The sequence below is a fragment of the Carassius carassius genome, chromosome 34, assembly GCF_963082965.1.
Source record: "Carassius carassius chromosome 34, fCarCar2.1, whole genome shotgun sequence".
NCBI classification, from domain to species: domain Eukaryota; kingdom Metazoa; phylum Chordata; class Actinopteri; order Cypriniformes; family Cyprinidae; genus Carassius; species Carassius carassius.
The window spans coordinates 18,217,179-18,243,705 of NC_081788.1; the positions used below are offsets into that span (position 1 = coordinate 18,217,179).

At 39.3% G+C, this 26,527-nt stretch overlaps 1 protein-coding gene across 2 annotated transcripts in view; it reads right to left on the minus strand.

The window, feature by feature from the left end:
• LOC132114598 (copine-5-like) overlaps window positions 1-26,527 on the minus strand; it is a 102,329-nt gene that overhangs the window by 19,174 nt on the left and 56,628 nt on the right. For both annotated transcript variants that reach the window (XM_059522795.1, XM_059522794.1), the window contains 6 exons: window positions 11,129-11,232; window positions 10,801-10,905; window positions 6,472-6,513; window positions 6,105-6,180; window positions 4,846-4,899; window positions 3,897-3,958 (listed from right to left, as the gene is read on the minus strand). In XM_059522795.1, coding sequence (XP_059378778.1) covers window positions 3,897-3,958; window positions 4,846-4,899; window positions 6,105-6,180; window positions 6,472-6,513; window positions 10,801-10,905; window positions 11,129-11,232 — 443 coding nt within the window. The remainder of the gene's footprint in view (window positions 1-3,896; window positions 3,959-4,845; window positions 4,900-6,104; window positions 6,181-6,471; window positions 6,514-10,800; window positions 10,906-11,128; window positions 11,233-26,527) is intronic.

Below are 26,527 nucleotides of genomic sequence, written 5' to 3' on the forward strand. Positions count from 1 at the left end.
CGTCAGTGAGAGAGAGAGAGAGGGTCACATTACAGTGGCGTCAGCTGTCTTATCCGTCCGTGGCTTGTGTACTGCAAACACATACAAGCTTCATCACTGTGTCTGTCACGTGACTCTGTTCCCCTTTCAGGCTTGAACTGATGGTAAAACTAAAGACATTATTAACTGTCTTTACATTTATTTTGAAAGATAAAGCCCGTGATTATGGAAAGGGGTGTTACATTTCTTACATTTCAAGTGCTTGCTGTGTTCAGCCAATCACAATGCACTGGGTCAGTTGGCCAATCAGAGCAGACTGCGCTTGTCAGCAGGAGGGACTTTGTAGAAAACGACGCGTTTAAGAGAGGCGGGGCATAGAGGACCTACAATAATGTACAGTATTTGAAATATATATATATATACGAATCCCTTTTTCCAGTGATTCAGGAACACACACGTCTCTGCAATGCAGTAGTTTTGTATTTCCTTACTGTCTGGTTATAAATGTCTTCTGTCTTTCTAAGGCTAGATTTCCCTTATGAATTCTTCAATGACATTTTACACAATATCTCATTCTGGCCCAGGATGAAGTGCAATCTGAAGAGTTCAAGATACTTCTTAAGATCTAATCACCTATCAAAAAAAAGTGCTTCACTAAGATTAGTTGCAGAAAATAAGAAAGAACAAAAGCATCACACATTTCCATAAAAAGGTACTTATGATTCTTACTACTGTATCTCCCATTGGAAGTTAATCACAAATCTAATCCTAACTCTTAATTTCACCCAGAAGGCAATGAAATAGAAAAAAAATAATGGAGATTAATGGAAACCATTTTTAGGTTTAACTCCTAAGTATTCCACATAATCCTGTGTATCTCCTTTAGGGTTTCAGAGGAGATCTCAACAAAATCACAAACTGTGCTCAGTTTAACTCAAAAACTACTCAAATTTGAAAGATTTCAGTATAAACAATTATTTCTCAACAAATTTCCCAAGACTAAAGCCGCGTTCACACCAAGAACGATAACTATAAAGATAACTATAAAGATAACGATATTAGCGTCCACACCAGCGAACGATATCGTCTGTTTATTCTGAGCGCATGTGCGTCTGCCGCTTTAAATCCTCGAGCTCATTATAGCAGGATGGATTCTGATTGGATGTCAATGTTTGTATCATTCATCAGCTGGATAAAAATCGTTCTGAAAATGATTCCAACGATACCGTTTCTCTATGCCTTTATCGTTATAGTTGTAGTGTGGACTCTGCTATTCTTTAATATCGAGAACGATTTTTTAGAACTATATCTTTATCGTTATCTTTATAGTTATCATGCTTGGTGTAAACGGGCCTTAAATTATCTAAGCTATACTACTCTAAACTGAAATCTGTATTATTTCAAATTTTATTTTGATCTGTATTATGTCAACATTTGTCTCATTGTGTGTCTATTGTCTAATGAGTCTTTATTTACTGTTGAAGAAATATATTTCTACCAATAAAAGCTGAGCTCAATGTAAATGTGAATAAGTCAGAAATTCTTCCTGCAGTCCGTTTCTATTAAAAAACATAATTAAATATTTAAAAAGGTCCTCAGAAAAGGTTTTACATTTTATATTAACTCTGAGACCTGCCTTTATGACCTGCACTATAATTAACACTTCTCTCTTAAGATATGATTATTTCACTCATTCGCAACAATAAAAAGTGAATCCATCTCTCTCTGAACCGGGATATGATGATTTAAGAACGAAGAGGGTTATATATAGTCCTGTTTATAAAAAGAAAAGAGGAAAGTAAGGAAAGTGAAAAGTGTAGCAATGGGAAATCCATACAAAGGTCTGCTTTCAGCGTCAATATTAAAGGTCAGAATCTGATGAAAAAAAATAACAAAGGTGAAAACCTGACAGAAAGCAGTTTGAGTGTGGACAGAGTGATCTGACTCGGTGTGAACTGAACGTGGCACACTGGGTGATGTCAGAGCAATATAGATTACTCCGGTGTGAAAGGTCAGCCATGTCTTTGGATAGTTACATATAACAGACTGTTTACACTCAGTCTCGCTTTCTTTATTACTCTGCCTCTTTGTTTTTTATTTTTAGGCTTTTGCCACAATTATTTTAAACCCTACACTCGTGGATAAAAGTTACAAAAGCTGTCACTGGAGTGGTACCTTTGAATAAGGTACACCTTTGTAACTTATTTACCCATAAAGCATACATATTGGTACCCTGAATTATACATTTTGAAAAGACAACTTTTGTACGTTTTTTCTGAGAGTGTAGAGACAAGGAAAAATATCACTTTGACTGTACAAATATTTTTTTTTCTTGTTTTCTGGGAAATATATCTAAACACCCTTAAAATATAGTATGTGATGACTTACTGTATGTCTTATTTGGGGTTTTCCTCTGACCGAGATTGATTGTTTTCTGAGGACACATGTTGTTGACTTCCGTTTGGGAATCTTAAAAGAAGCAAGATGACTGGATACAAGAGAGCTGTTTTTTTTTTATATATATATAAGTTTTTTAGTTTGGTCTCCTTTAAGTTTGTTTCTTTTGTACATCCAACATTGCTACACTACATTACACCTCCATGCATTAATTTAACTTGACACCACTGATTCCTGACTGTTACATACATGGTTCTTCTTTTTGTTCAAATTTGATTTTGTTAATAAATCTTGCATTCTACTTTTGGCTTTCTCGTGTGTCTCTGTTTTTGCTGCAATCCCATTTGAGCCACGTGCCATAACAGTACAATTCACAATTTTCATTTCTGAAAGAAATTAAGCAACCAAAACATTAAGCAGCACAATTTGTTTCTTGAGCAGCAAATAAGCACATTAGAATGACTTCTGAAGGATCATGTGATCATGTGACACTGAAGACTGGAGTAAGATACGAAAAACTGTAAAACAGTAATTGTACTAGCCACCCAGACCACAACACCAAGTCGAGTCAAGTCAAATCTAGAACTGGAGTCTTTATCATTCCTTCACTCAAAACGTCTCTTAAACAGCATAGCCTGACTGACAAAGTGAGAGATACTGGGTGATATCAGTCTCCAACAGGATGGGACAGCGTGGGACAGGAACCATGAAAGAAACTTATCAGTATTGGATAAGGGTTGAGAGAGCTAAACATTCAAAACATTAAGCAAGGTTATCAGATGAATTACCTGCTGTTGTAGTCACACATTACAGCTGATAAAGCAGATGAGTCTGATTTTAAGTTATAATAAAGCTAAATTTTCAGCAGCAATTATTTGTAAACAATTTAATGCATTATTGCTAAATAAAAAAAATGATGACTTTAAATGTTTCAGCACAGTGTTTTAATTAATTGGATTTATTTGCTTATTTTAATTCTAACTTGCCTTCCTACCCTGATGCCTTCTTACCACAAGATACTGCCTGTCAGTGCAACATTTTTCAGGTTTAGGATGCAGTCTTTATGCCAGAGATAACAGACACAGAGGGTCAATGGGTCATATTTCCTAATGCCAGAGATATCAGTGGATCAGACCACAGTATAAGGTCGAAGACTCCGAGATGTTTTCTACAATAGTGGTATCCGTGCCGAAGGCCAGCCTTTCATCAGTCAAACTGAAGAGGACCTGGCAACCCCTGAATGCTGATTACAGTAACTACTACAATAGTCGTGTTTGTTGTTCTAGTTTAACATTTAAGTGGTTATTCAGGTCTTGTTTACCGGAGCTCTTTTCCAAAGCTGTTTGACGCCATAACTGTTAAACATCCTGATGGCTTCAGCAAGATTCTGACCTTTACATCCTCTGAGAATGTTTACAAAAATTACATGTTGTGACGCAGCAATTTCAGAAGCATTCAGAGAAGTCTAAATACAGTACATACGCTTACATGAGGGTGATTGTGTGTATTTTCATCCGTACCCTGCTTTGATGTAGTCCAGGAACGTGTGTTCGGCTTCCACCAAGAATGAAAGCAGTGTCACCTGGGTAATTGAGCAACAAAGAACAGACGGTTTACATCAGCATATGAGCACAAACCACATCTGCCATGAAACAATCCATCATGGCATTATGCAAAGACACTTCTCTCAGCTGTCAGGGTCGCACAGTCTTTTTCATTAGTACTGTCATTAGAGAATCAGAATCTTTCCATGTTGGGAGGAAGACAGGTGACGGACTATTCATCTGAGTTTTGATTACAATCTCAAAGCCAATTCATGGCAGTCAATGCGGAGAGACTTTGTGGATCATCAATCACTGTTATCCACCCAGACCTCCAATATTACTTCACTACACTGTTCAGTCAGGGGACTTGGATCTCAGATTCTCAAGTAATTTATCTGAATAATATCCAGACGTTCAGAGACCTTGTGAAGTACAGCTGGACAAAATGAATCCATGTAAGAAAGCAGTGAATACAATGAAAAAATTGTTAGATATAAAACTAGATACTTAGAAATGTTAGAACTGGCAACTAACAGAAACAAAATGGTTTAAAATTACAAAACATTAAATTAAAAAATTAGAGCTGAATAGAAATATAAAAAATGTATACAAATGACAAAACATATAATTACTAAAATACATATTAAAATGAAAATATAAAAGCTAATTTAAAATATCTAATAGATACTATAAACCTATGTAATACTAAAATAGCATTATTGTTAAAGAGAGAAAAGGAGAACATGCTTTTAGAGAACATCTCTTGAATTATTTTTACTGTTTATGTTTTCCAAATATTTTTTGTTTGTTTGTTTTAGGAAAGAAAAATTATTTGACAGTGTCATAAGAAATGTAAACTTCATTTAAATGTAGACAAAAGGTACTGATTTGTGCAGGAATTTAGGAGAGCAAATTCACTACTCACTGTGCCAGAGTTGATGTATCTTCTCTTTTTAAGTTTCTTTTTAGGATTCACCACCTTAAATAGAAAATGTAAAAATGACACATCATTTACACGAAGAGTGGGAGTGTGTGTGTGTGAGTGAGAGACAGAGAATGAGAGAAAATGGTTCTCATTAGACACGTTACATTAAATCTAAAAGAAGAGAATTTGAGAGCACTGCTACTGGATCATTTCCAGATTGCTAGTCAATTCTGTTCCACTTACTTTCAAAGACACAACTGAGCTAAGTCTTCAGATGCTTTGAGAAATCCAGTTCAGGTCGCTTACATATGCAACTTGGGCTAACAGTTTGGAAACCAGGACACAGATGATGTGATTTGTATGGATTGGGGTTTAACTGAACCGACACCGCAGCTCCTAGTGTTGTTTGTCCAACTCAATCCCCAGGAAACCCCAGATCCTTTCAGCACACCACTGGAACTGAACATCTCACCACCCCTTCACCCCACCACTGAGCAAATGCTAGGGTGAACACACACACACATGGCACATTTACACACACTCCTCACCTCCGCATAGCTCTCTGTTACTCTCTCTCTTTCTTTCTCACATAAACACACGCTTTGTACCATCATACATTGTCTCATTGCCCTAACTTTTTTTCTTGCTCTCTTCCATAAACACTATCTCTCACACTCATTTGCTGCTGCTGTACTTGCTGCCAGACAAAGTGTGATAATCACAAAGCATGAACGAGGGAGACTTGGAATGGTGCAATTTTCATTGCTTGCTGGATCTCTCATGGAATATATTTTAAGAAAATCCAACTTAATGCATATGAAAGCTCAAGTTAGACAAAATTTTCCTACATTTTTTTCATTATTAACTAAACCTGCTCCAACATGGCAGGTTGTCAGTTTGGTTGGCACAGCATTAAAACAGTATTATTACAGTATTATTACTATTTAAATATAATAATAAATAATAATAATAATAGTTGTTGTTGTTGCTGTTCAGACATATACATATATACTTTTTTAAAGAATGTATGCATTTTATAATTATAATATTTTGAACAAAAATAATAACACTTATTGAACCATTCTGAATATCAAGGATATATTCAAACTAAATGCAGTCTCCCCTATATTAGTCAAAACAGACTGACTTAATTTATTTATCTGACATCATAAATTCATGAAGCTAGAATCACTCCTTTTATCCAAATACAAGAGATCCTCTGATGATCAATGGATCAGTATCTGCTTCAGTGAACTCACCTCGTACACGTTGAACTGACTCTGGCCGCGAGAGAGCTCTCTGAAGCTGGTGGTGAACTCCCCGATAAAATCATGACTGAAGCACAAAGAACGACAAAGAGGCTCTTACTGTGTGTGATGATGAAGATAAATGGATTTGAACTTCCATATGAAATCTGGAGTGATCTGTATTTGTTACTGCCAGGCATTTTAGAGCAGAGCTGACAGTACTGCAGGAAGCTAGAGGGAAATTTTGTCGCTTCGTTATGAAGGAAAAATTATGATTTGAAAAAATAAAGTGCCTTCTGTAGGGTGTACCAAATGCATACATAGGAGAATATATTACATAAATGTGCAGTGTGAAAAAAACCAATGCGTGTTTCTCTACCTGCCATCTCTGTCCCAGTCGTACACCTCCACTTTAATTGACCTGAAAAATTTTAAACAGAGCATTTAGAAACATGGTTCAGACACAATATTTCAGACACAAAAAAGAGAGTGGCAGAGGAACTGATGGATGCTTTTTGATTTAAATATGCCTTCATCTACATGCTAAAACCAACCAATTATAAGCCATTATCCAGACAGTGCACTCAGAATTAAACAACGGTCGGCAGGGACTGAACTCCCGGGCTGTGACACAGAGCAGCCGTGGAGCGTCACCTGACAGGACACAGACGAGTTTCATTTAAACCTTAATTACATCTGAAGTTTTGAATAATTAGAAAGTCATTGTGTTCAAAGCAAGTTAACGTGATCAATTACACAGAGACAGCTGAGATTTGTAGCCTCGTTAATAAAAATGGCTTTTGAGGGTAATAGCTCTAAATGGCATTTGGCACTGAAGCACGTCACACACTTGTTATCACAAAATGCAGGGATATGCTTGAATTTGATGAAACAAAAAACTGGCAACTGTAAAGATTACACACAATTCAGGAATTTTTCAGGTTAATAACTAGTTTAATGTATGCTGTGCTTTGGATGCTGTTGTTCCTACTAAGGGATAATTCATCCAAACATAAAAATCGTCTTCATTTCGTTTAAAATCTGTGCGAGTTACTTTGTTCTGCAGAACACAATAGAAGCTATTTTGAAGAATGTTTCAGCTTTGTTGTGCATGCAACTGACAAAAAAAAATTAATTCCTTTGACTTTTATTGTGGACAATAAAAAAAAAATACTTATACATTCTTCAAAATATCTTCTTTATTTTTAAGGATTACATCACAATAAATGTTTTTAAGTGAACTAGCCCTTAAACCTCAAGCTTAAACAGAAATCATGTGAATTCATTTTTCACTTGATTATACCACAAAAACTGGAAATGTGATGGTAATCAGGAAATATCCACGGTCGCAGGATAAAAATTATAATTTTGTACAGTTGGTTGATTAGAATAGTTCTCTGTTTGTTTACTCTGCAAAGGTATTAATGAAATCTCCTATGGTACAAAACCATCATCTGAGTTGGGATGAAAGAATGGACCTAAACACAGAGCCCCTGCTAAGTAATTCCATAGAGTACTCTCCATCTGTTGGTAAAGCAGACTGGTTCATCTCTGGAGTAAGAGAACAGATGTAGTAGATTCATTAGAGATCATATGGCACACATCCTGTCTATCAGAATTCAGATTCCCTGCAAATTTAACGAAATAGCAAAAGATCCAGTTCACAAAGAAATATATTCTAGCCAAGAGTCTGACTGACATGTAAAGTGACCATCCACAGTTTATTTTATGTTTACTCTGAATTATATAGTGAAACCACAATAATACACTGGAGTGCCAATTGGAGATAAACTATATTATATAAAATTACATTATATACACTACTGTACATTTTTTTAAGGAATTATTGCTTTTATGCAAGGATGCATTAAATTTAAATATTTCCATGTCAAATAAATGCTGTTCTTTTGAATTTTTAAAGAATCCTTGGAAAAAAAATAATAGATTCCACAAAAATATTTAACAGAATAACAGTTTTTACATTGATAATACATTACAATAATTTCTGAAGGATCATGTGACTTAGACTGTAATAAAGGCTGCTGAAAATTCAGCTTTGCCATCACAGGAATAAATTAGAATTTAAAATATATTAAAATAGAAAACAGTTATTTTAAATTGTAGTGAAAATTCACAAAATTAGTTTTACTGTTTTTTTAATCAAATAAATGCAGCCTTGGTTAGCATATGACACCTAATTCAAAAACATTCAAAAATCTTCCCAACCCCAAAAATTTTAACAGTAGCATATAATTAAAAATAATTTCAAAAAGTTACAAATATTTACAATACATTTTAAATATAGTAAACATTCTTCACAATTCAAACCAGAAAACATAGGAAATGTTTAGTCACATTTAGTCTAAATGTGTAGTCTGATTAGAATTTCTGCCAACATTTATAGACTAAAAACTACAGTGCTAAACATAACGATTTTTATTTGACATTCTTCTGGAAAACAACATCCAAAACTTTCTACCAACCACCCAGATGTGATACACCAGAAAGCCCTGCAGTAATTTTCTCTGTAAAGTCTGAGTTGTTTCCCTCAGGAGTGTGGCTGATTGACTGGGTTAAGTGCTGTTCCTGTCTCTCCCCAAGATCACACACAGATGCAGATCAGTTGTGACACTATGGGCAAATTATGGCTTCCCCTCATGTCAATCAAACCAAAGGTGCTCTTATTTGTTTAAGACCCCTGAAGGAGGCACAACCCTCTTTGCTAACCTGATGCTCAAAAACATTTGTCTCTGTGAAAAGAAAAAGATAAACACCCAGATGATACACACTGATGGTCACAGCTGCTAAAAACAAACTCAACTTGAGCTTTTGGATCATATCAGCACAACCTAAGGTGATTATCAGTATAGCAGCAATCTTTCACATGTAATGTTTCTTAAATGAATCAATGACAAAATATCATACTCTCTGACAATTTATTGCTTGAAAGTCTTGATTACTTGCTTTTTTCAGTCAATCCATGGTTATTTTTTTCCTGGTATAATACATATATAAATGAAGAAGAAAGCCAAAATAATAAATGCCATGGATAAATATTTTCTGAGTAATGCACTATTTTGTGAAGGGGGTCAAAATGACACTTTTCAACAGATTTTGAGCCAGATTAGAGAGGGGAAAATGTCTTTAGAAAGTGGCAGAATCATTTCATTTGTACTGAGATTGACAGCTGTATTAGAAAAATCTGTTGACTATAGCAATTCTTGTTGAATTAGGCTTCACTGAGTGAGGCATGGAAACTGAATGAACTGTCACCATTGGCATTTAATGCAACAAAGGTTGCTAAAGTCAATAGATTTCATTCACAGACCAACAAATCTCTGTGTAAATATAACAATGATGGATGCCACCTTTCTAAAGTCATTCCAGCCATATTCATCCATGACATATCATATTTTTAGTTCCTGAAATTTGACACAGACTGACCCTATTCTGACTTCAATCCAATATATCAGGATCTGTATAACATAAAACTTTCATTACAGATATTTTTTGTTGAGGAACATATCCCAACTGCAATATAAATACTCCTCTCTGCTGGCATCCTTGCAGCAGGTAATAATTAGCACAGCACCACAACAGCTGGAGTTTCCCTTTTTTTCTCTTTATTTGCTCGGTCTCTCTCACACACACGGGATCGGAGGACAGGAGGGGACTGGGTGGCAGGTGCTTCTGTTCCCTGTGTCCTGATTGGCTATGACAGCTCTCAGATGACACACAGCTGCCAACATGTCTGCAAGCCTCACCTGGGCCATGAAAATGAACACACACACACAAAAGTATAGCCTACCAAATATTCACGAACACAACAAACTGATTGACACAAACTGGATAGTACATAGGTCTATGGAGACCAACAAAGAAACAGTGCAGTGCAAACATACAAATATCTGTAACACAGAAAGTTCAAAGCAGAAATAATGTTTCCTTGTGGAGCACATAAATCACAACAGTGCAGCACCATGAACAGGGCTGTCTGTGATCCAATAATGCTGATGCAATGAGTAGCAGCAGTCTGGTCTCAATGTGCGACTGAATCAAAGAGCACAGGGACACGATTCCTCTCAACACACGCATAAACAGGGTCTCGTTCAGGTACAACAGCGCTCTCATTGTAAAATTCTATAGGATTCACAACACAGCATGCACACAAATGTGCTCTTATCCTCATTCTAATGTTAAATCCACATTGCTAAAATGATTCTAAATAAGGGAGTGTGTGCCTACAGATGAATTAGCATAATACACGCCTAAACATAACATATACTAAACCCCTTTATATAGTCCTAGACTACACTTGATCGACTGCATCGAACAATAACACAATTTTGCTAAGGTTTATTCTTATTTATGATATGACAAACATATATAATACAATATAATATTACTTTTTTTATATCTTATTTAATAAAACATCAGTCAAAATAAAGATTACAAAAATAGAATTAATATGTAACGATACAATACATAGACGTTTCTGTTATTTGTTTATGGTTTTATCTAAAAAAAAAACTGTCCTACATTTTTAAAAATACTGTATATTGACATCAATTACTGTGTCAAGCATTTGCACACAGGTTTTACGCACATGCACTGTTAGTGAATGTGACCTGCGAACAATGGCGACAGGCACACAATCATCAGTACATACTAACATGCAGCATGTCTGTGTGTGTATGTGTGTGTGCACCTGTCATAATCTCCATTGCACAGTGCTCTGACAGGAATGGTGAACGGCTGCCAGACGGGGTTCAGCGTATTCTTTACCACCTCAGTTTTATGGCAGATAGTGAACCTAAGAAACAAAAAGCAAAGATGTTAAACTCAAACAAAGCAGTATGCATTGCATGATTATGTTTTTGCAGTCAGAATATTTCTTATTGTACACCTTAACTGAGTTAAGATTACTAAGTGAAACGTATTATCTAGAACCAATTTTCTTCACTCGGACATTACTTTACGAAAAGACGACATACTTTCCAGCCTCCAAATCAGAGTGAGAAAGACAGCTAACTCACGTTCCGTCCTCATTACTTCTGTAGAACACCATGAACGGGTCAGAGCGGCCAAAGAAGTCTTTCTTATCCAGCTTATTGGCACAGAACTGCATTGTTGCACAGTCCTTTGAGATTGAGAGAAAGAACGAAAGAAAGAACAAAGGGGAAAGGGAAAGGAAAATGTAAGTTAAAAGATAGAAATAGCATGGACAACAGCTAAATCAAGTGAAATCAGAGACAGATAGGATTTTTCCTGTGCAGCTTAGATGAATGACTAGACTCTGGACCCTCAGGCACAATTCACCCCCAGACACGGCACAGCCACATACAGTATGTAGACACATTTTATAAAGTCATATGTTTCAGACTCCTGCATCTACAGTACACTACATTCACAAGTTTCAAAGGGGTTTTTTTTACTCTACTTTGAACAACTCTGAAATAAATAATTTGCTAATGAACAAATCCTCCCACAATTTCCACTGACCCTGAATGTGGCTCGATATTTAGCTCTCAAAAAACATGGCCAGCCCTTTTTTTAATCACAGTATTTCACACTATGTCAATACTGACATCCCCCTACTGTGACTGTAATTTTCTCATTCTGATGGACATAATTTTCTGTCTTTTTCCAATGGCTCAACGGTAGTAGATGTAATGTTTTTGTTTGGTGCAATAGTTATATGCAGATTTATGTTTATCATGAGTTAGGGTTATCTAAAATCATCTTCAGTGATGAAAATATGGGCAAAAAAAAAATATGTTGTAATGTGCAATTATTGTTGTATTGTATACAATATTGAATAGAATGTAATTTGATCATCACTGCATCTTTAATAATTATGCATGTCACTGACACATGAAAAGTGTTATTGTTAAACCAAAACTAAAAATATTAAAAGTTGTTTTCATTATTTAAAATAAATCTGACATTATATATATATTGTAACGCTGTACAAACTTTATAATCGTGGGAAGGAGGAGGCGGGATCCGGCGAACATTCAAATCAAAACTTTAATAACCAAATAAACACAAAACAAAACCAAAATAACACAAAATAAACACAAAATAAAGTCCAGGCCTAGTCCTCTTTCGTCCTTCACTGTCATCGCTCCTCTTTTGTATTCTTCGGATCTCCTCTGTGGGACTCGAGACTGGTGAGTGGCACAGGTGTTGCTCATTTCCAAATCACTCCACTGGCCGCGCTCAGTTCCCATGGCTCTCGGCCCCGCCCCACTCGTGCTATAAGCTATATAGCAGCTAAATACTGAAATATTAAAAAATGGCAAAAAATACTAAGAAGTAAGGAAAAAAAAGCTAATTCAAAATATAAATAACAACCATGTCATGAACTGCACAGGGACACGAAGGACAGTAATTAATTACAGGGACAATCCACAATTGTAGTCAAAACAGGCATGAGGTCAAACACAAAAACCAGTCCAAACAATGACAGAGTTCAGGGCTGAGGCAAACAGAGTAATCCAGATAAACAGGCAGAATATTAAGAACTAGGAAAACAAGACAAGCAAAGGATAAAAGGCTTAGAACTGCAGAAGTGACACATGCAAGACTTCGCCAAGAGTGATTGAAAACACCAGGCTTAGATAGAGGTAATAAGCAACAGGTGTAAACAATCAGACATTATGAGTCCTGGCAATGGGTTATGGGAAATGTAGTCTAGGAAAGAGTGTCAAAGGTATGGGATGGATTCTATCAAGAGCACTCCAGCTGGTGATTGTGACAAAAAATTGTATATAAATAATACTAAAATCAACAGTCCACATGAATCAAGATGCCAATATCATTTTTATTATGACCTGCAATTTCTTGGGATAAAAAGAAAACCTGTTAGAGGCCCCTAAATGGTTATTTTATGGCCCAAATGGTTTATCTGTGTCTGGCATCAACAAGCATCAATTCTATTTGAACCAATTAGCTGCTAAACACTATCTTGCACTGAGAGTGCCATTCAGAGAATGATGAAATTGTAGGCTGGAGTCAATGAAGAGAGAGGAAGAGTGAGTGAGAGAAAAGATTGAAGGAGAACTGGACCATTTCCAAGGGAATCATTCACATGATGTCCAATGTGTAGTTTATACTGCAAATTACACTCCAGTAATGACTAACACCATCGTAAACCTGCTTGCTAGGGGCTTCTCAGGCCAGAGGAATGTTATCAACACAATAGAGACAACCCTCATTAGCCATAATAGTATGGTGTGAGGTCTACCTGATACAAAGTCATTATTCTTAATGGCATTTCTACTGATGAACATGCAGGGGAATGGCCAGGGGAATTTCCACACTCTAGGGACAATTCACCTTTCATATTTGATGGCCGAGGGAGCACCACCTTTATTATACATTGCTTGAATTGTTTCTTGACTGAAGCTAAACCACAGTGTGTGAGGGCTTTGCAGAAGATTAACAGCCCCCTTCAAACCAAGCATTTACAGCGATTATGATCCCATGAATAGGACCTTACTGGCAAGATCAATTCAAGCTGAAAACTATTTGAGCAGAGAGAAGCGAAATGTCAACCTATGCTTGTTTTTAAACCAGCCTCCATGAATTGAGCAATTGAGCATCAATGTCTTCTTGCAGATTGCAATTCTTTCTTTAGCAACAGTAAAAACAACTTATATGTCAGTCAAAGTGCTTCACATCACAGCTAAAGCTACCTGTCTTTGGCCACACTGTACTTCAAAGATGAAACATTTCACTCATTATTTTGGGTTTGCAGGTTTTATCTTGTCTCTAAATGGGATTCATCTATGTAACTTCTTGGAAAGCGACAGACTTTTGAAGATATTTGCAAACCTCATTCTTGCTATTAAGCAGAGAGTTCTCCTCCAAATGGTTCATTTCCTCATAGCTGGTCTTTGCATGTACCTGATCAAAACCCAGCCTTTCATGGCATCCTAAAATCTTTTGATCTACCATGTGAAATATATATAGAACAAGCAGATGTACACAGAGGGGAAAAGCTTTTTGAGCATTACAAATGAGCTTAAGTGAGTCTGTGAGTGTGTGCAATAGATGGCTCAAATGATCAGTCCTTTGTGTGTGTCTGAACCTGTATTCAACACAACATAGCCATTTACAACCTGGAAAACCAGTAATTTACTCTGCACTGCTATTTCAGCAATTTAATGAGTACTATCACCAGTGACAGAGTAAACTTTACTAAACAAAGGGACAAAACTGGAACATTCCAGTGAGAAGACATGATAAAGAGAAGGGAGGGATGGAGATAGAAACAGTTTTTCCTGACTTCCTCCACCAAATCTACAAAAATAAGTCAAATGAGTTCTTTTAATGAATGCCACAAAAGGATTTAAAAAGAAGTTTTTTCAACTCCTTAACCCTAAACAAACTGAATAAATCTATCAAATTGGATCCTGAATTAAAATATGTCTGACATGAAGCTGAATGAATGAAAATGTAATGATTTTACTCCCTGAGCATTCATATGATAATGCATAGCAAAATATACTTTTTTGGCATTTAATGATATTTCAAATGTAATTAAATCAAAACTGCAACACTGTAACATTCGTAGTCACTGGAAGAAGGAGGCAGGAACCGGCAAACATTCAAACAAAACTTTAATAACAAAATAAACACAAAACTCCCTCACGGATGACTGTTGCGCACAAACAGAACCAAAACAAAAAATAAAAACCAGGCCTGGGGCCCGTTTCACTAAAGAGGTTCAACCAACTCTGAGTTTAAACTTGAACTCTGAGTTGACTTACCCTGAGATGGGAAACTCTGAGTTTTCGGTTACAGAACAGCTGAAATGAGTTGGTTTAATCAACTCTAAATTGACTGACTCTGAGTTAAGTATGGAAGTAAAATAATGACTTATGTCTTTGAAACAAAAAAGCATGCTGAATGGCACTAACTGAAAAATAATGCATTGCATTAACAGTACTTGCATTTTAATGCCTTGTATTTCCAGGGCTTGCATTGTTAGGTCCTGAAATTTTATATAGTTGTTCATTTAAGCTGTGAATATTTCAATTGAAAATATTTCACACACCTTTTCATAATTAAAAAATCAATAATTCATATTCACGTTCCAGAATTCACTTCCAAAATATTAAATCGGTTAAAAAAATACGATGTATAATATTCGACAGGCAAATTTCGGTCCATTTTATTTCACTTTCCAAATTCGCTTCCACAAATTCAGTGGTTAAAATTCGGCAGATAATTCGCCCTTTCACATCCGGGAGCTGCAGGAATAGCAGTAGAGCACAGAGGCATGATCTCCAACTGCTGTCAGTCGCTCCCCAGCAGGTGGTGCAAGCGGCTGTTATATAAGGCCAAAGCAACAGGTGGATTAAGTAATACAGTTACAAAAACTGATCTGCAGAAATTAAGCAAGCGCTAGGTAGAAGTTTTGATTATCGGGGCATGTGGAAAAGCTGATTGTGCGTATGTTTATTTCAACCTCTTTGCTGTTACCAAGTAAGCAGCATTCAAAGGAGATTATAATGGTGTTTTACCCAACGCTGAATTACAGAACTAACATTACATCTAAGGAAGACACATATTGCTTTCGGTTGTTTAGTTTCCGTAACTTTGTGTCATGGCTTTTGCGTGCTGAGCTGTAATACTGGGGATCCCCTCACGTCACACTCCAGGATTCCCCAATGACGAGTAACGCTTCTCAGTCAAATAATACTGTGATATAAGACCTCAGATCTCAGAAGACATTTTATTGATGATTATGCAAACTATATACAGGCAAGCAAATGGGGTCAAAAAGAATCCAATGCGCTGCATTTTCTTTATAATTGATTTCCATTACCGCTGATAAAGTCGACAGTCACACAAAGATATCAATACCATGATTAGTTTTAACAATATGCAACCAATTTATATTAACATAAAAAAATGAGTTAAAAACAATCTAGGTATATTCTGAAAATTTAAACTGAAGAAATTATTGACGTGCTACCGCACCCAAGGGACCATCTGACAATTCCACTGACTGGGTTAAAAGGTCCAATGTGTTTTAATTAAAATTTTAAATAACACAGTCAAATTCTTAATCTTGTATTTCTCATAGTGATTTTCTACAGGTGAGATTTTGCCAATACCTCCCTTCATATATTTACAGTATACAATTATTTACATATTAAAGATCCCTGGAAAGGGTTTTCATGTTCCAACAGTTGTAGTACATTGCTAGATACAAGACTGACTTACTAGGGATGGGCGTTTTCCACAAATATCACATTCGAATATTTGAGCTCACAAAAAAAGAATATTCGAATATTTGTTTATTTAAATTAAGTTTAATGAGTCAGACGTTATTTTTCAGCAACATTTGTTTTCGTCATTTTGAACAAGCTTACACACAATAAGCTTGAACATTACACATTGTGTTTTGTAGCTGAAAACCTTTAACAATGCGTGCAAACAAATAAAAGTACAGGGTAAAGCAGCCTGCAGCAATTATATTGTACACTTAACTTTTAAACTGTCAGCAAATCTTTTTTTGCTTTTTTTTATTGTTTTACATGTTCTTGTTAAGAAACACGGGCGTGTAAACATGATCGGGGGAAAGTCGGCTCCTTAGTCTGTTAACAATAAGGCCAGCCGCGGAGAAAACGCGCTCTGACGGCACAGACGTTGTTGGGACTCACAATAACGGTGTGCTAAGCGAATACGTTTTGTGAAGCGCTTCGTGTTTTCGTTTCACCACTATATGGGATCCTCATCTGGTGGAATACATGGCTCCAGCAAGAACTGTTCCCACTCGTCTCGGCTGGACTCTCTGTAATCATCGCTGGAGAACTGGCTCTGCCTTTTCCAACGAGTGGGCATTGCATCTTCTTCATCGTGGCGACTGCATCCGCACCACTCGCATCAAGGAAAATGTTCTGATAATGTTCAAAAAAAGTGTTTTTTTCTTACTTCTCTCATGTTTTCATCGAGAAACCTGAGATGTTTGTGCCGAGGGTCTAGGGCAGACGCGAGAAGAGGAGTTTTCACTGCATTCTCCAAGTTAGCGGTGTTTATTCGTTGCTTGAGAGATGCCGCAACAATGTTCTTGAACAATGTTCTCCACGGCATATTTGAAGTAGAAGACCGCAGTTCTTAGGGGGCGTTCACATATCGCGTCTTTTGCATGCTCAATTTCGTTATTTCCAATGTAGGCACGCGGTATGCACGCTCATAATGGAAGCGGTGCGACGCGCCCGTTTTTTCCAGGCGCATCCGCACCGCATATCGAGTTAAAAACATCTCAACTTTCAGAATGCCACAAGTGCACCGCAGGTCATGTGACAAGAACTAAACTTGCAGCTTCATCCTTTCCCTGAACGTTGAAAGCTCAGCCAAGATGAAGGACCAGCTGATTATAGCTGTATATGGATTGCCACTTTGAAATAAATTTAGTATCAGAGCTACTGAAACCGATATTTTTTCTGCTGCAAATCCATTTATCCTTTGCTGAAATTTCCGCGTCTTCATGGAGAGAGCGCGTCATTGTTGCTTAGCCTCAGGAGAGCTTCTGCCCGAGCGCTTTGGAAAAAAGGAGAAAGCGGCGCGCATAGCCTTTTCCACGCGTTATTAGGCGCGATATGTGAATGGCCCCTTATTCATTCATTAATTATTTTTTAAATAAATTAAATAAATTATTTTATATATATATAACATGCACTTTTTCTTGTTCCGTAACTTGCGTTCATATCCTCATCTGTCTGTATATAGTTTGCATCATCAGTAAGATGTGAGTTTTGTCTTTTAATCGCTGTCACTGTTAGTGCGCTGAGCCACGTAATGTGTTTTCTTTTCTTTAACAGATTTCTGAGTGAAACCGCGTGAAACCTTGAGCGTTCGTTCATATTTTACATCTGCTTAACTGTCTATATAGTTTGCATAATCATCAATAAAATGTATTCTGAGATCTGAGGTCTTATATCACAGTATTATTTGACTGAGAAGCATTACTCGTCATTGGGGAATCCTGGAGTGTGACGTGAGGGGATCCCCAGTATTACAGCTCAGCACGCAAAAGCCATGACACAAAGTTACGGAAACTAAACAACCGAAAGTAAAACACCATTATAATCTCCTTTGAATGCTGCTTACTTGGTAACAGCAAAGAGGTTGAAATAAACATACGCACAATCAGCTTTTCCACATGCCCCGATAATCAAAACTTCTACCTAGCGCTTGCTTAATTTCTGCAGATCAGTTTTTGTAACTGTATTACTTAATCCACCTGTTGCTTTGGCCTTATATAACAGCCGCTTGCACCACCTGCTGGGGAGCGACTGACAGCAGTTGGAGATCATGCCTCTGTGCTCTACTGCTATTCCTGCAGCTCCCGGATGTGAAAGGGCGAATTATCTGCCGAATTTTAACCACTGAATTTGTGGAAGCGAATTTGGAAAGTGAAATAAAATGGACCGAAATTTGTCTGTCGAATATTATATCGTATTTTTTAACCGATTTAATATTTTGGAAGTGAATTCTGGAACGTGAATATGAATTATTTATTTTTTAATTATGAAAAAGCGTGTGAAATATTTTTAATTGAAATATTCACAGCTTAAACGAACAACTATATTAAATTTCAGGACCTAAAGATGCAAGCCCTGGAAATACAAGGCATTAAAATGCAAGTACTGTTAATTCAAAGCATTATTTTTTCAGATAGTGCTATTCAGCATGCTTTTTTGTTTCAAAGACATAAGTCATTATTGTTGCTTTATTGTTTATAGTTGCACCACAACTATAAAAAGCCATTATCAACCGAGCGCTGAAATTACGATTCACCAAGGCAACAGCTCCCGCCAAAAAGCTGTCTGCATACTTCCGACTCAATACAAATGTAATTCTTATCAGTGTTATAATATCACAGGTGATAACTGGCATAACGTTATATTAATGAACTAATAGTTAATCATTTTATGGTATCTCATGGGCAAAAAATATATATAAAATAATAATATTAATAATAATATTTTAAGGGCATTTTTCTTATTTTACAAATGATCTGTCAATAGAGTAAGAAAAATACGGCAGTGGCTATTTACACTAAGTGGAATTAAAATACTTTCTTAGCAATAGATCATATTTAAAGTAGGCTAAGTGCAAGTAGCTCTAGATGCTATTTACAGAAAAAAATTTACAATGAAAATCGTGATATATTCTATTTACCATGTAAAAGTAGCAGTTCTTTGCAACAGGCTAAGTGTAAATAATAATTAGATGCTAGTTATACTTTATACTGGCAGATACACAAAACATCTCAGTATTTTTATACATTAACAGGATGCAATAATAACAGATTGTAAATTTATTATATTTACTACAATTATAAATAGTTGTATCATTATTAAACACTCGTTAGGCACTTTACTTACACTTTTAGAACATTTTGTTCATTTTTATTGAAAATAAATTCTAATGTGACATGTGATGGGAAAAGTGAGAAGAATGAGCTCGGCAACAGCCGGACTCTAACCCAATCAATCGTGTTACAAGCTAGTTTTCTGTGCCCAAAACATTACTGTCCACACCATTGAAGCCGTTATTCACATGTGTCGTATTTAACCTTATGTGTCGATGGAGGGCGGAGCTACTGTAGATTTGCACTTAGTAATAGACACTCAGAATAATCTTGTTTCCATTTGCATTAAGATTACTTTTATTACCACACTGGCATATCATTTTACTTAAAGGGTTAGTTCACCCAATAATCAAAATTATGTAGTTAATCTCTCACCCTCATGTCGTTCCAAACCAGTGAGACCTCTGTTTATCTTCGGAACACAGTTTAAGATATTTTAGATTTAGTCCGAGACCTCTCAGTCCCTCATCAACATCAACCTCAAAAACATCATCAGAGTAGTCCGTGTGACATCATAGGGTCAGTTAGAATTTTTTGAAGCATCGAAAATACATTTTGGTCCAAAAATAGCAAAAACTACGACTTTATTCAGCATTGTCTTCTCTTCTGTGTCTGTTGTGAGAGAGTTCAAAACAAAGCAGTCTGGATATCCGTTTCGCGAAAGAATCATTTGATGTAACCGGATCTTTTTGAACCAGTTCACCAAATCGAACTGAATTGTTTTAAAAGGTTTGCGTCTCCAATACGCCTTAATCCACAAATGACTTAAGCTGTTAACTTTTTTAATGTGGCTGAAACTCCCTCTGAGTTCAAACAAACCAATATCCCGGAGTAATTAATTTAAACAGTACACTGACTGTACTGCTGTGAAGAGAGAACTGAAGATGAACACCGAGCTGAGCCAGACTCCATTCACGAGTCAAAAACCGTTTCTGTCGGACGTGTCCGATTCGAGAACCGAGGAGCTGATGATACTGCACATGTGTGATTCAGCGTGAAGCAGACTGACACACAGAGCGCATGAACCGAACTGATTCTTTTGGTGATTGATTCTGAACTGATTCTGTGCTAGTGTTATGAGCGCGGGTAAACCGAAGGCTTGAATCAAGGGCAATAATCGCAAATGATGCCATTACGTCGAGCGGAAAAGAACCGGTGAACCGTTTTCTTCAACCGGTTTATTGAATCGAACTGTCAGAAAGAAGTACTGGTGATCCGGAAACCGATGCAATCTGTTCTTTACTCGTGAACGAGTCAGTCTTTTGTTCGTTATCTGGCTCGGTCCGGTGTTCATCTTCAGTTCTCTTTTCACAGCAGTTCAGTCAGTGTACTGTTTGAGTACATGAATTACTCCGGGATATTGGTTTGTTTTAAATCAGAGGGAGTGTCAGCCACATTAAAAAAGTTAACTGCTTAAGTCATTTGTGGATTAATGCGTATTGGAGACGTGAACCATTTAAAACGATTCAGTTCGATTTGGTGAACTGGTTCAAAAAGATCCGGTGTCACAGTTGGTAAACCGTGATCTCGGGGTGTTTGCACTTTGTGGTGAAGTCTGTGTGTTTCGCGTCTGCACTGATTAGCTTGTGGGCGTCTCCGCTAATTGTCATCAGCAACAGCTGCCACTCATTACTCATCCCCTATATATTGGCTTGTCTCACGTCTTGTGTTTGTGAGATCGTTGTTTAATGTCGTGTACCCTGTTTGTCGGCTTTAGTGTTGTCTGCGTTGGATGTCTGTATTTCCCCAGAACCTCATCCACTCTACGCACTTTCACTCAGCCACGAACACTTACCTTCGGCTCTATTCCCTGCAGTTCCTGTGTCATCCTCTCCTGCTGCCCTCTCACCACCATCATCCGGATTCCTCACCTTCTCACGGTCATCATCCGGATTCCTCACCTCCTCACCACCACCTCGGAGTTTCGTCGTCTCAGCCTCATTGTTCCCTTGTGTTTGTTTGTTTGTTTATTCTCATTAAAACTGTTAACTCGCATTTGTTTCCAGCCTTTCCTTCACCCCACCGTCACATCCGGTTACATCGAATGATTCGTTCGCGAACCGGATATGACAAACTGCTTTGTTTTGAACTCTCTCACAACAGACATGGAAGAGAAGACAATGCTGAATAAAGTTGTAGTTTTTGCTATTTTTGGACCAAAATGTATTTTCGATGCTTCAAAAAATTCTAACTGACCCTCTGATGTCACATGGACTACTTTGATGATGTTTTTCTTACCTTTCTGGACATGGACAGTAGACCGTACACACAGTTTCAATGGAGGGACTGAGAGGTCTCGGACTAAATCTAAAATATCTTAAACTGTGTTCCAAAGATAAACGGAGGTCTCACGGGTTTGGAACGACATGAGGGTGAGTTATTAATTACATAATTTTGATTATTGGGTGAACTAACCCTTTAAGTAAAATGCACTTAATTTAGATCCCCCCCAGGAAACAAGACTAAGTATCTTATATCATTTTCTTATATAGAAAGTCTATCTTTATTTTATTATTTTTTTATATTATGTACTTGAGAAAAAAAACACTTATTAAGAAGAGCATTTTTCCAACGTGCATTAATGAAGTGTTTAAAAAGGGGGAGGAGGCCGAAGAAACTCTGGGTTTACCGAAGAAAACCTGCTCCTGACCAGGTTAGGTTCATAGAGTGGTAACTGACCACTCATGGTAACTGACTCTAGTATAAGTTAGCTCTCTTTCAGAAACGGGCTTGACTTACCCTGCTTTCTCAGGTTTGACAAACCTCCCATTCTGAAACAGAAAACCTAGAGTTTCCCTCATTTCAGGGTTAACATACTCAGAGTTTTCACTTAACCTCCTTTGTGAAACGGGCCTCTGGTCCTCTCTTATCCAACACTGTTGATCCTCCACAGCCCTCGGCCCTGCCCCCTCATCACAAAAACATTAAATGTTTAAATAAATATTTATATATTACAAAAATAATATTTTATAACAATTATAACAAATATTTAAAAAATTGCATACATTTCTATATTGTTTTGTATGTAAACGTAAAATACTATTCTGTAGGAAAAACTACATGGTCTGATACCGTACATTTTAAGCAATCCATATGAATGTCTACAGAACCAGATATTGTCAAATACCTCTTAATTAGTATTTTACTGCTTATCATTTTTCCAAGCCATCACTCCCATTTATAAAAATCCTGTCATCATATCCATCTAGTGCTATTCACTGATAATATCTCAGACCCTTCAGTATCCAGCAACAATAAAAAAAAACAAATTCAAAATGCATGAGCAGAATATTAGATGCATGATCCTCTACAGATCCTTAGGACCAGACAATCAATGCAGCTCTAACAAAACATCTTATGAGCACACAGGTCTTAGAAGGGGACTTCTAAGGGGAGACGTCATCACCCTTGAATTGGTTCAGAGAGGCCACATAATCCATATCTAATTTTTTAAAGCAATTTTAAGAACTGAATATTTTCACTCAAGTTGTGACACCAGCAACTTAACATTGTGTGTTCCTGTATTTAAAGATGGCTTTGGTTCTCTTACGAGAGTTCTCTCGTACTGCGTCTTAGCTAAGACGCTACGGGAAAAGTCTCTTTTCATGAAATATTGAAGCAAAAAATTATCCTTAATTTTGAATTTTTGTAAAGCGCATTTGCAGCAGCACACAGCCATAGGCGAGACGGCTCGCTCGCTCATTGGCTGCTCTGCGGCAAGTGCACAGCCTATCGAGCGCAGGCTGATGCCATATCAGACCAATAAGGGCGCTTCGCGCCCTTCACGCCACTTCCCGCCGAAACGGGTGTGGCCCAACCTTATAAAAGGAGCTCGAAAAGGCTGACTCACCTGATTTATTTTTCATCTCTTCAGTGAAGCTCACGCATCGCTGGATCACGGAGGAAGCAAGCGCCGTCTGAGAAGCATATCAGCGGGACGAGCCATTCTGAAGCTGCTGGCCTTCGCCGCCTTCAACTGCCTTTCCTGCTGCGCTGTCCGGCGCCTATATCCTTTCAATTCTGTTATATCCAGCTGTTCTTTATGCGTGTGTGTGTGTTCGCCCTGCGACACACACTCGTAAAAGAGCTTGCGTCTTTTTTAAGATGCCTTCCTGCGGCTCATCAGAGCCCCACTCAGCCAGGGAGACCGGTACGTCATCTGTGTCTCCTGCCTGGGTGAAGATCATGCAGCGCTCGGGCTCGCTGATGGCGGATGCCCTCACTGCGAGCTGTTGCCATGGTGACTCTGAGGACTCGCTTGGCCTTTTTCTCTGAGCCTGCATTCTCCGCTGCGCTGAGGCGCCGTAAAAGCGCCGCTTCCAGAGGGCTGGGCGAGCTCCAAGGATCTTGCGCCTTCTGCTCAGAAGCCCAGCAAGCGAGCTGACATCGGGAAGGAGCCGAGGCGAGTGCTCACGCTGGCCGCGACGAGTCTCGGCCTCGAGTGGTCTGCACCGGTGCCCCTCCTCTCGTTCCCGGCTGGATGGTAGTTTCCTTTCGGATGAGCTTACTTCTCAAAGTCCGCCTCATTTCTTCCTGAGCTTCACGAAGAGGTGGCAAAGGCTTGGAACGCTCCATATTCAGCGCGAACTCGTTCGTCTGTCTCACTAGCATTCTCCACATGGGGACCGCGGCAGAGGATTACGGTGAGGCCGGGAGCCCCGAAGCCGTCCTAGGAAAGCGCCGGTGTACGAGTCGCCGCGGCCGAACTCTCACCTAAGCGCGCCGCTGTTTCAGTTCCAGGGATTGTGACTGTTTCAGCGTCTTTTGCAATGCGCAAGCCTGTACGGTTGCCCGCTTGCCTGCACACAAAAACCGTTATCACGGCTGCCCAGATATTTCTCGAAGGAGGTGTAATTTCTGGTGTTCCGGCCACGGCCGATGGTGCTATAAATGTGGTGACGATGCCCACTGCTCAGTGCCCATCTCCACATATAAGCACAGCCCTTCACACAGGGCTCGCGCCCATAAAAGCGATTCAAGTCGATCGCGCGCACTGCATAGTAAACGTGCCCACTCCTCAGTGCCCACAATCACTATGTCACACGCGTCAGGTCTGTAAAAACGAAACCCGTGCACGTTAGTCCGGCCACGGCCGATGGTGCTATACATGTAGTGACGATGCCCACTGCTCAGTGCCCATCTCCACATATAAGTACAGCCCTTCACACAGGGCTCGCGCCCATAAAAGCAATTCAAGTCGATCGCGCGCACTGCATAGTAAACGTGCCCACTCCTCAGTGCCCACAATCACTATGTCACACGCGTCATGTGGTTTCTGTAAAAACGAAACCCGTGCACGTTCGTCCGGCCATGGCCGATGGTGCTATAAATGTAGTGACGATGCCCACTGCTCAGTGCCCATCTCCACATATAAGCACAGCCCTTCACACAGGGCTCGTGCCCATAAAAGCGACTCAGGTCGATCGCGCGCACTGCATAGTAAACGTGCCCACTCCTCAGTGCCCACAATCACTATGTCACACGCGTCATGTGGTTTCTGTAAAAATGAAACCCGTGCACGTTCGTCCGGCCACGGCCGATGGTGCTATAAATGTAGTGACGATGCCCACTCCTCAGTGCCCATCTCCACATGTAAGCACAGCCCTGCACACAGGGCTCGCGCCTATAAGATCGACTCAGGTCGGTCACGCGCTACACATGGTAAACGTGCCCACTCCTCAGTGCCCACGAACACTATGTCACGTGGTTTTCTGTAAAAACGAAGCCCGTGCACGTACGCTCTGCCCAGGCAGACAGCGAGTCGAAAGCAGTAAATGTGCACACTTGCAGCCCACATTTACTCGCAGACATCACGAGTCCCACGGGACCCACTCAGCCCTCCCTCAATCGGTTAAGCGTCGGGACGGGGTCGAGGAGGAGCGATCTGCCCGCTGTGATCAGCTTCGCATCCAGCCCTTAGCCATTCAGCCAGATGCATGTTCAGCGCTTCCAGGGGTTTCGGATTGGGTGCTAGGCATTATAAGGAGAGGCTACTCGCTACAGGTCAAAACAGAAGTAGTGCAAATACTTCGGGCCGAAATATCAAAACTGTTGAGCAAAGGGGCTGTAGAGCCTGTGTCTCAAGCTCAAAGCGAGGGGGGGGGCTGTACAGCAGATGCTTTCTAGTGCCCAAGAGAGACGGGGGTCTCAGGCCCATACTGGATCTAAGACAGCTGAACAAGGCATTGGTGGAACGCAGTTTCGGAATGCTTACGACCAGGAAGCTCCTCGCGCATATTCGCGGAGGAGACTGGTTCATGTCTATAGATCTGAAGGACGCATATTTTCAAATACAGATAGCGTCAAGTCACAGGCGATATTTGTGATTCGCCTTCGAGGGCCAGGCATACCAGTTTACAGTCCTGCCATTCGGCGTGTCCGTAGCTCCTCGTACGTTTACGAGGTGCATGGACGCAGCGCTCGCTCCTCTCAGACTCAGAGGCATGCGAGTGCTGAACTATTTGGACGACTGGCTGATTCTGGCTAAATCACGGGCGGAGCTCGTGGAGCACAGGGCCGTTTTACTCGATCACCTCGAGAAACTTGGTCTCAGTGTCAACTGGACGAAGAGTTCGCTGAACCCCAGTCAGACGATACTGTTTTTGGGTTTAGCTCTGGACTCACGTTCCATGACGGCGCGGCTGTCACCACAGCGCGCGTTGGACATTCAGCACGCGGCGAGTTCTCTCCGCTGCGGCGCGACCGTTTCGCTCAGAGAATGTCAGAAGATGTTGGGTCTCATGGCCTCAGCATCTCCGGTTCTGCAGTTGGGCCTGCTCCGCATGCGCCCCCTGCAGTTCTGGCTGAAAGTGCGGGTACCGCGCGGAGCGTGGGTATCTGGTCGACTGCGTCTCAAGGTCAATCAGGGCTGCGTTACAGCCCTGAAACCCTGGACAGCAAACGACTGGTACCAATCAGGTTTAATCCTGGGGACTTCCTCGAAAGTGAAAATGGTGTCGACGGACGCCTCCACTTCGGGATAGGGAGCGCTGCTCGAGGGCAGACCATCCTTTGGCCTGTGGTCAGAACGGGAAAAGCT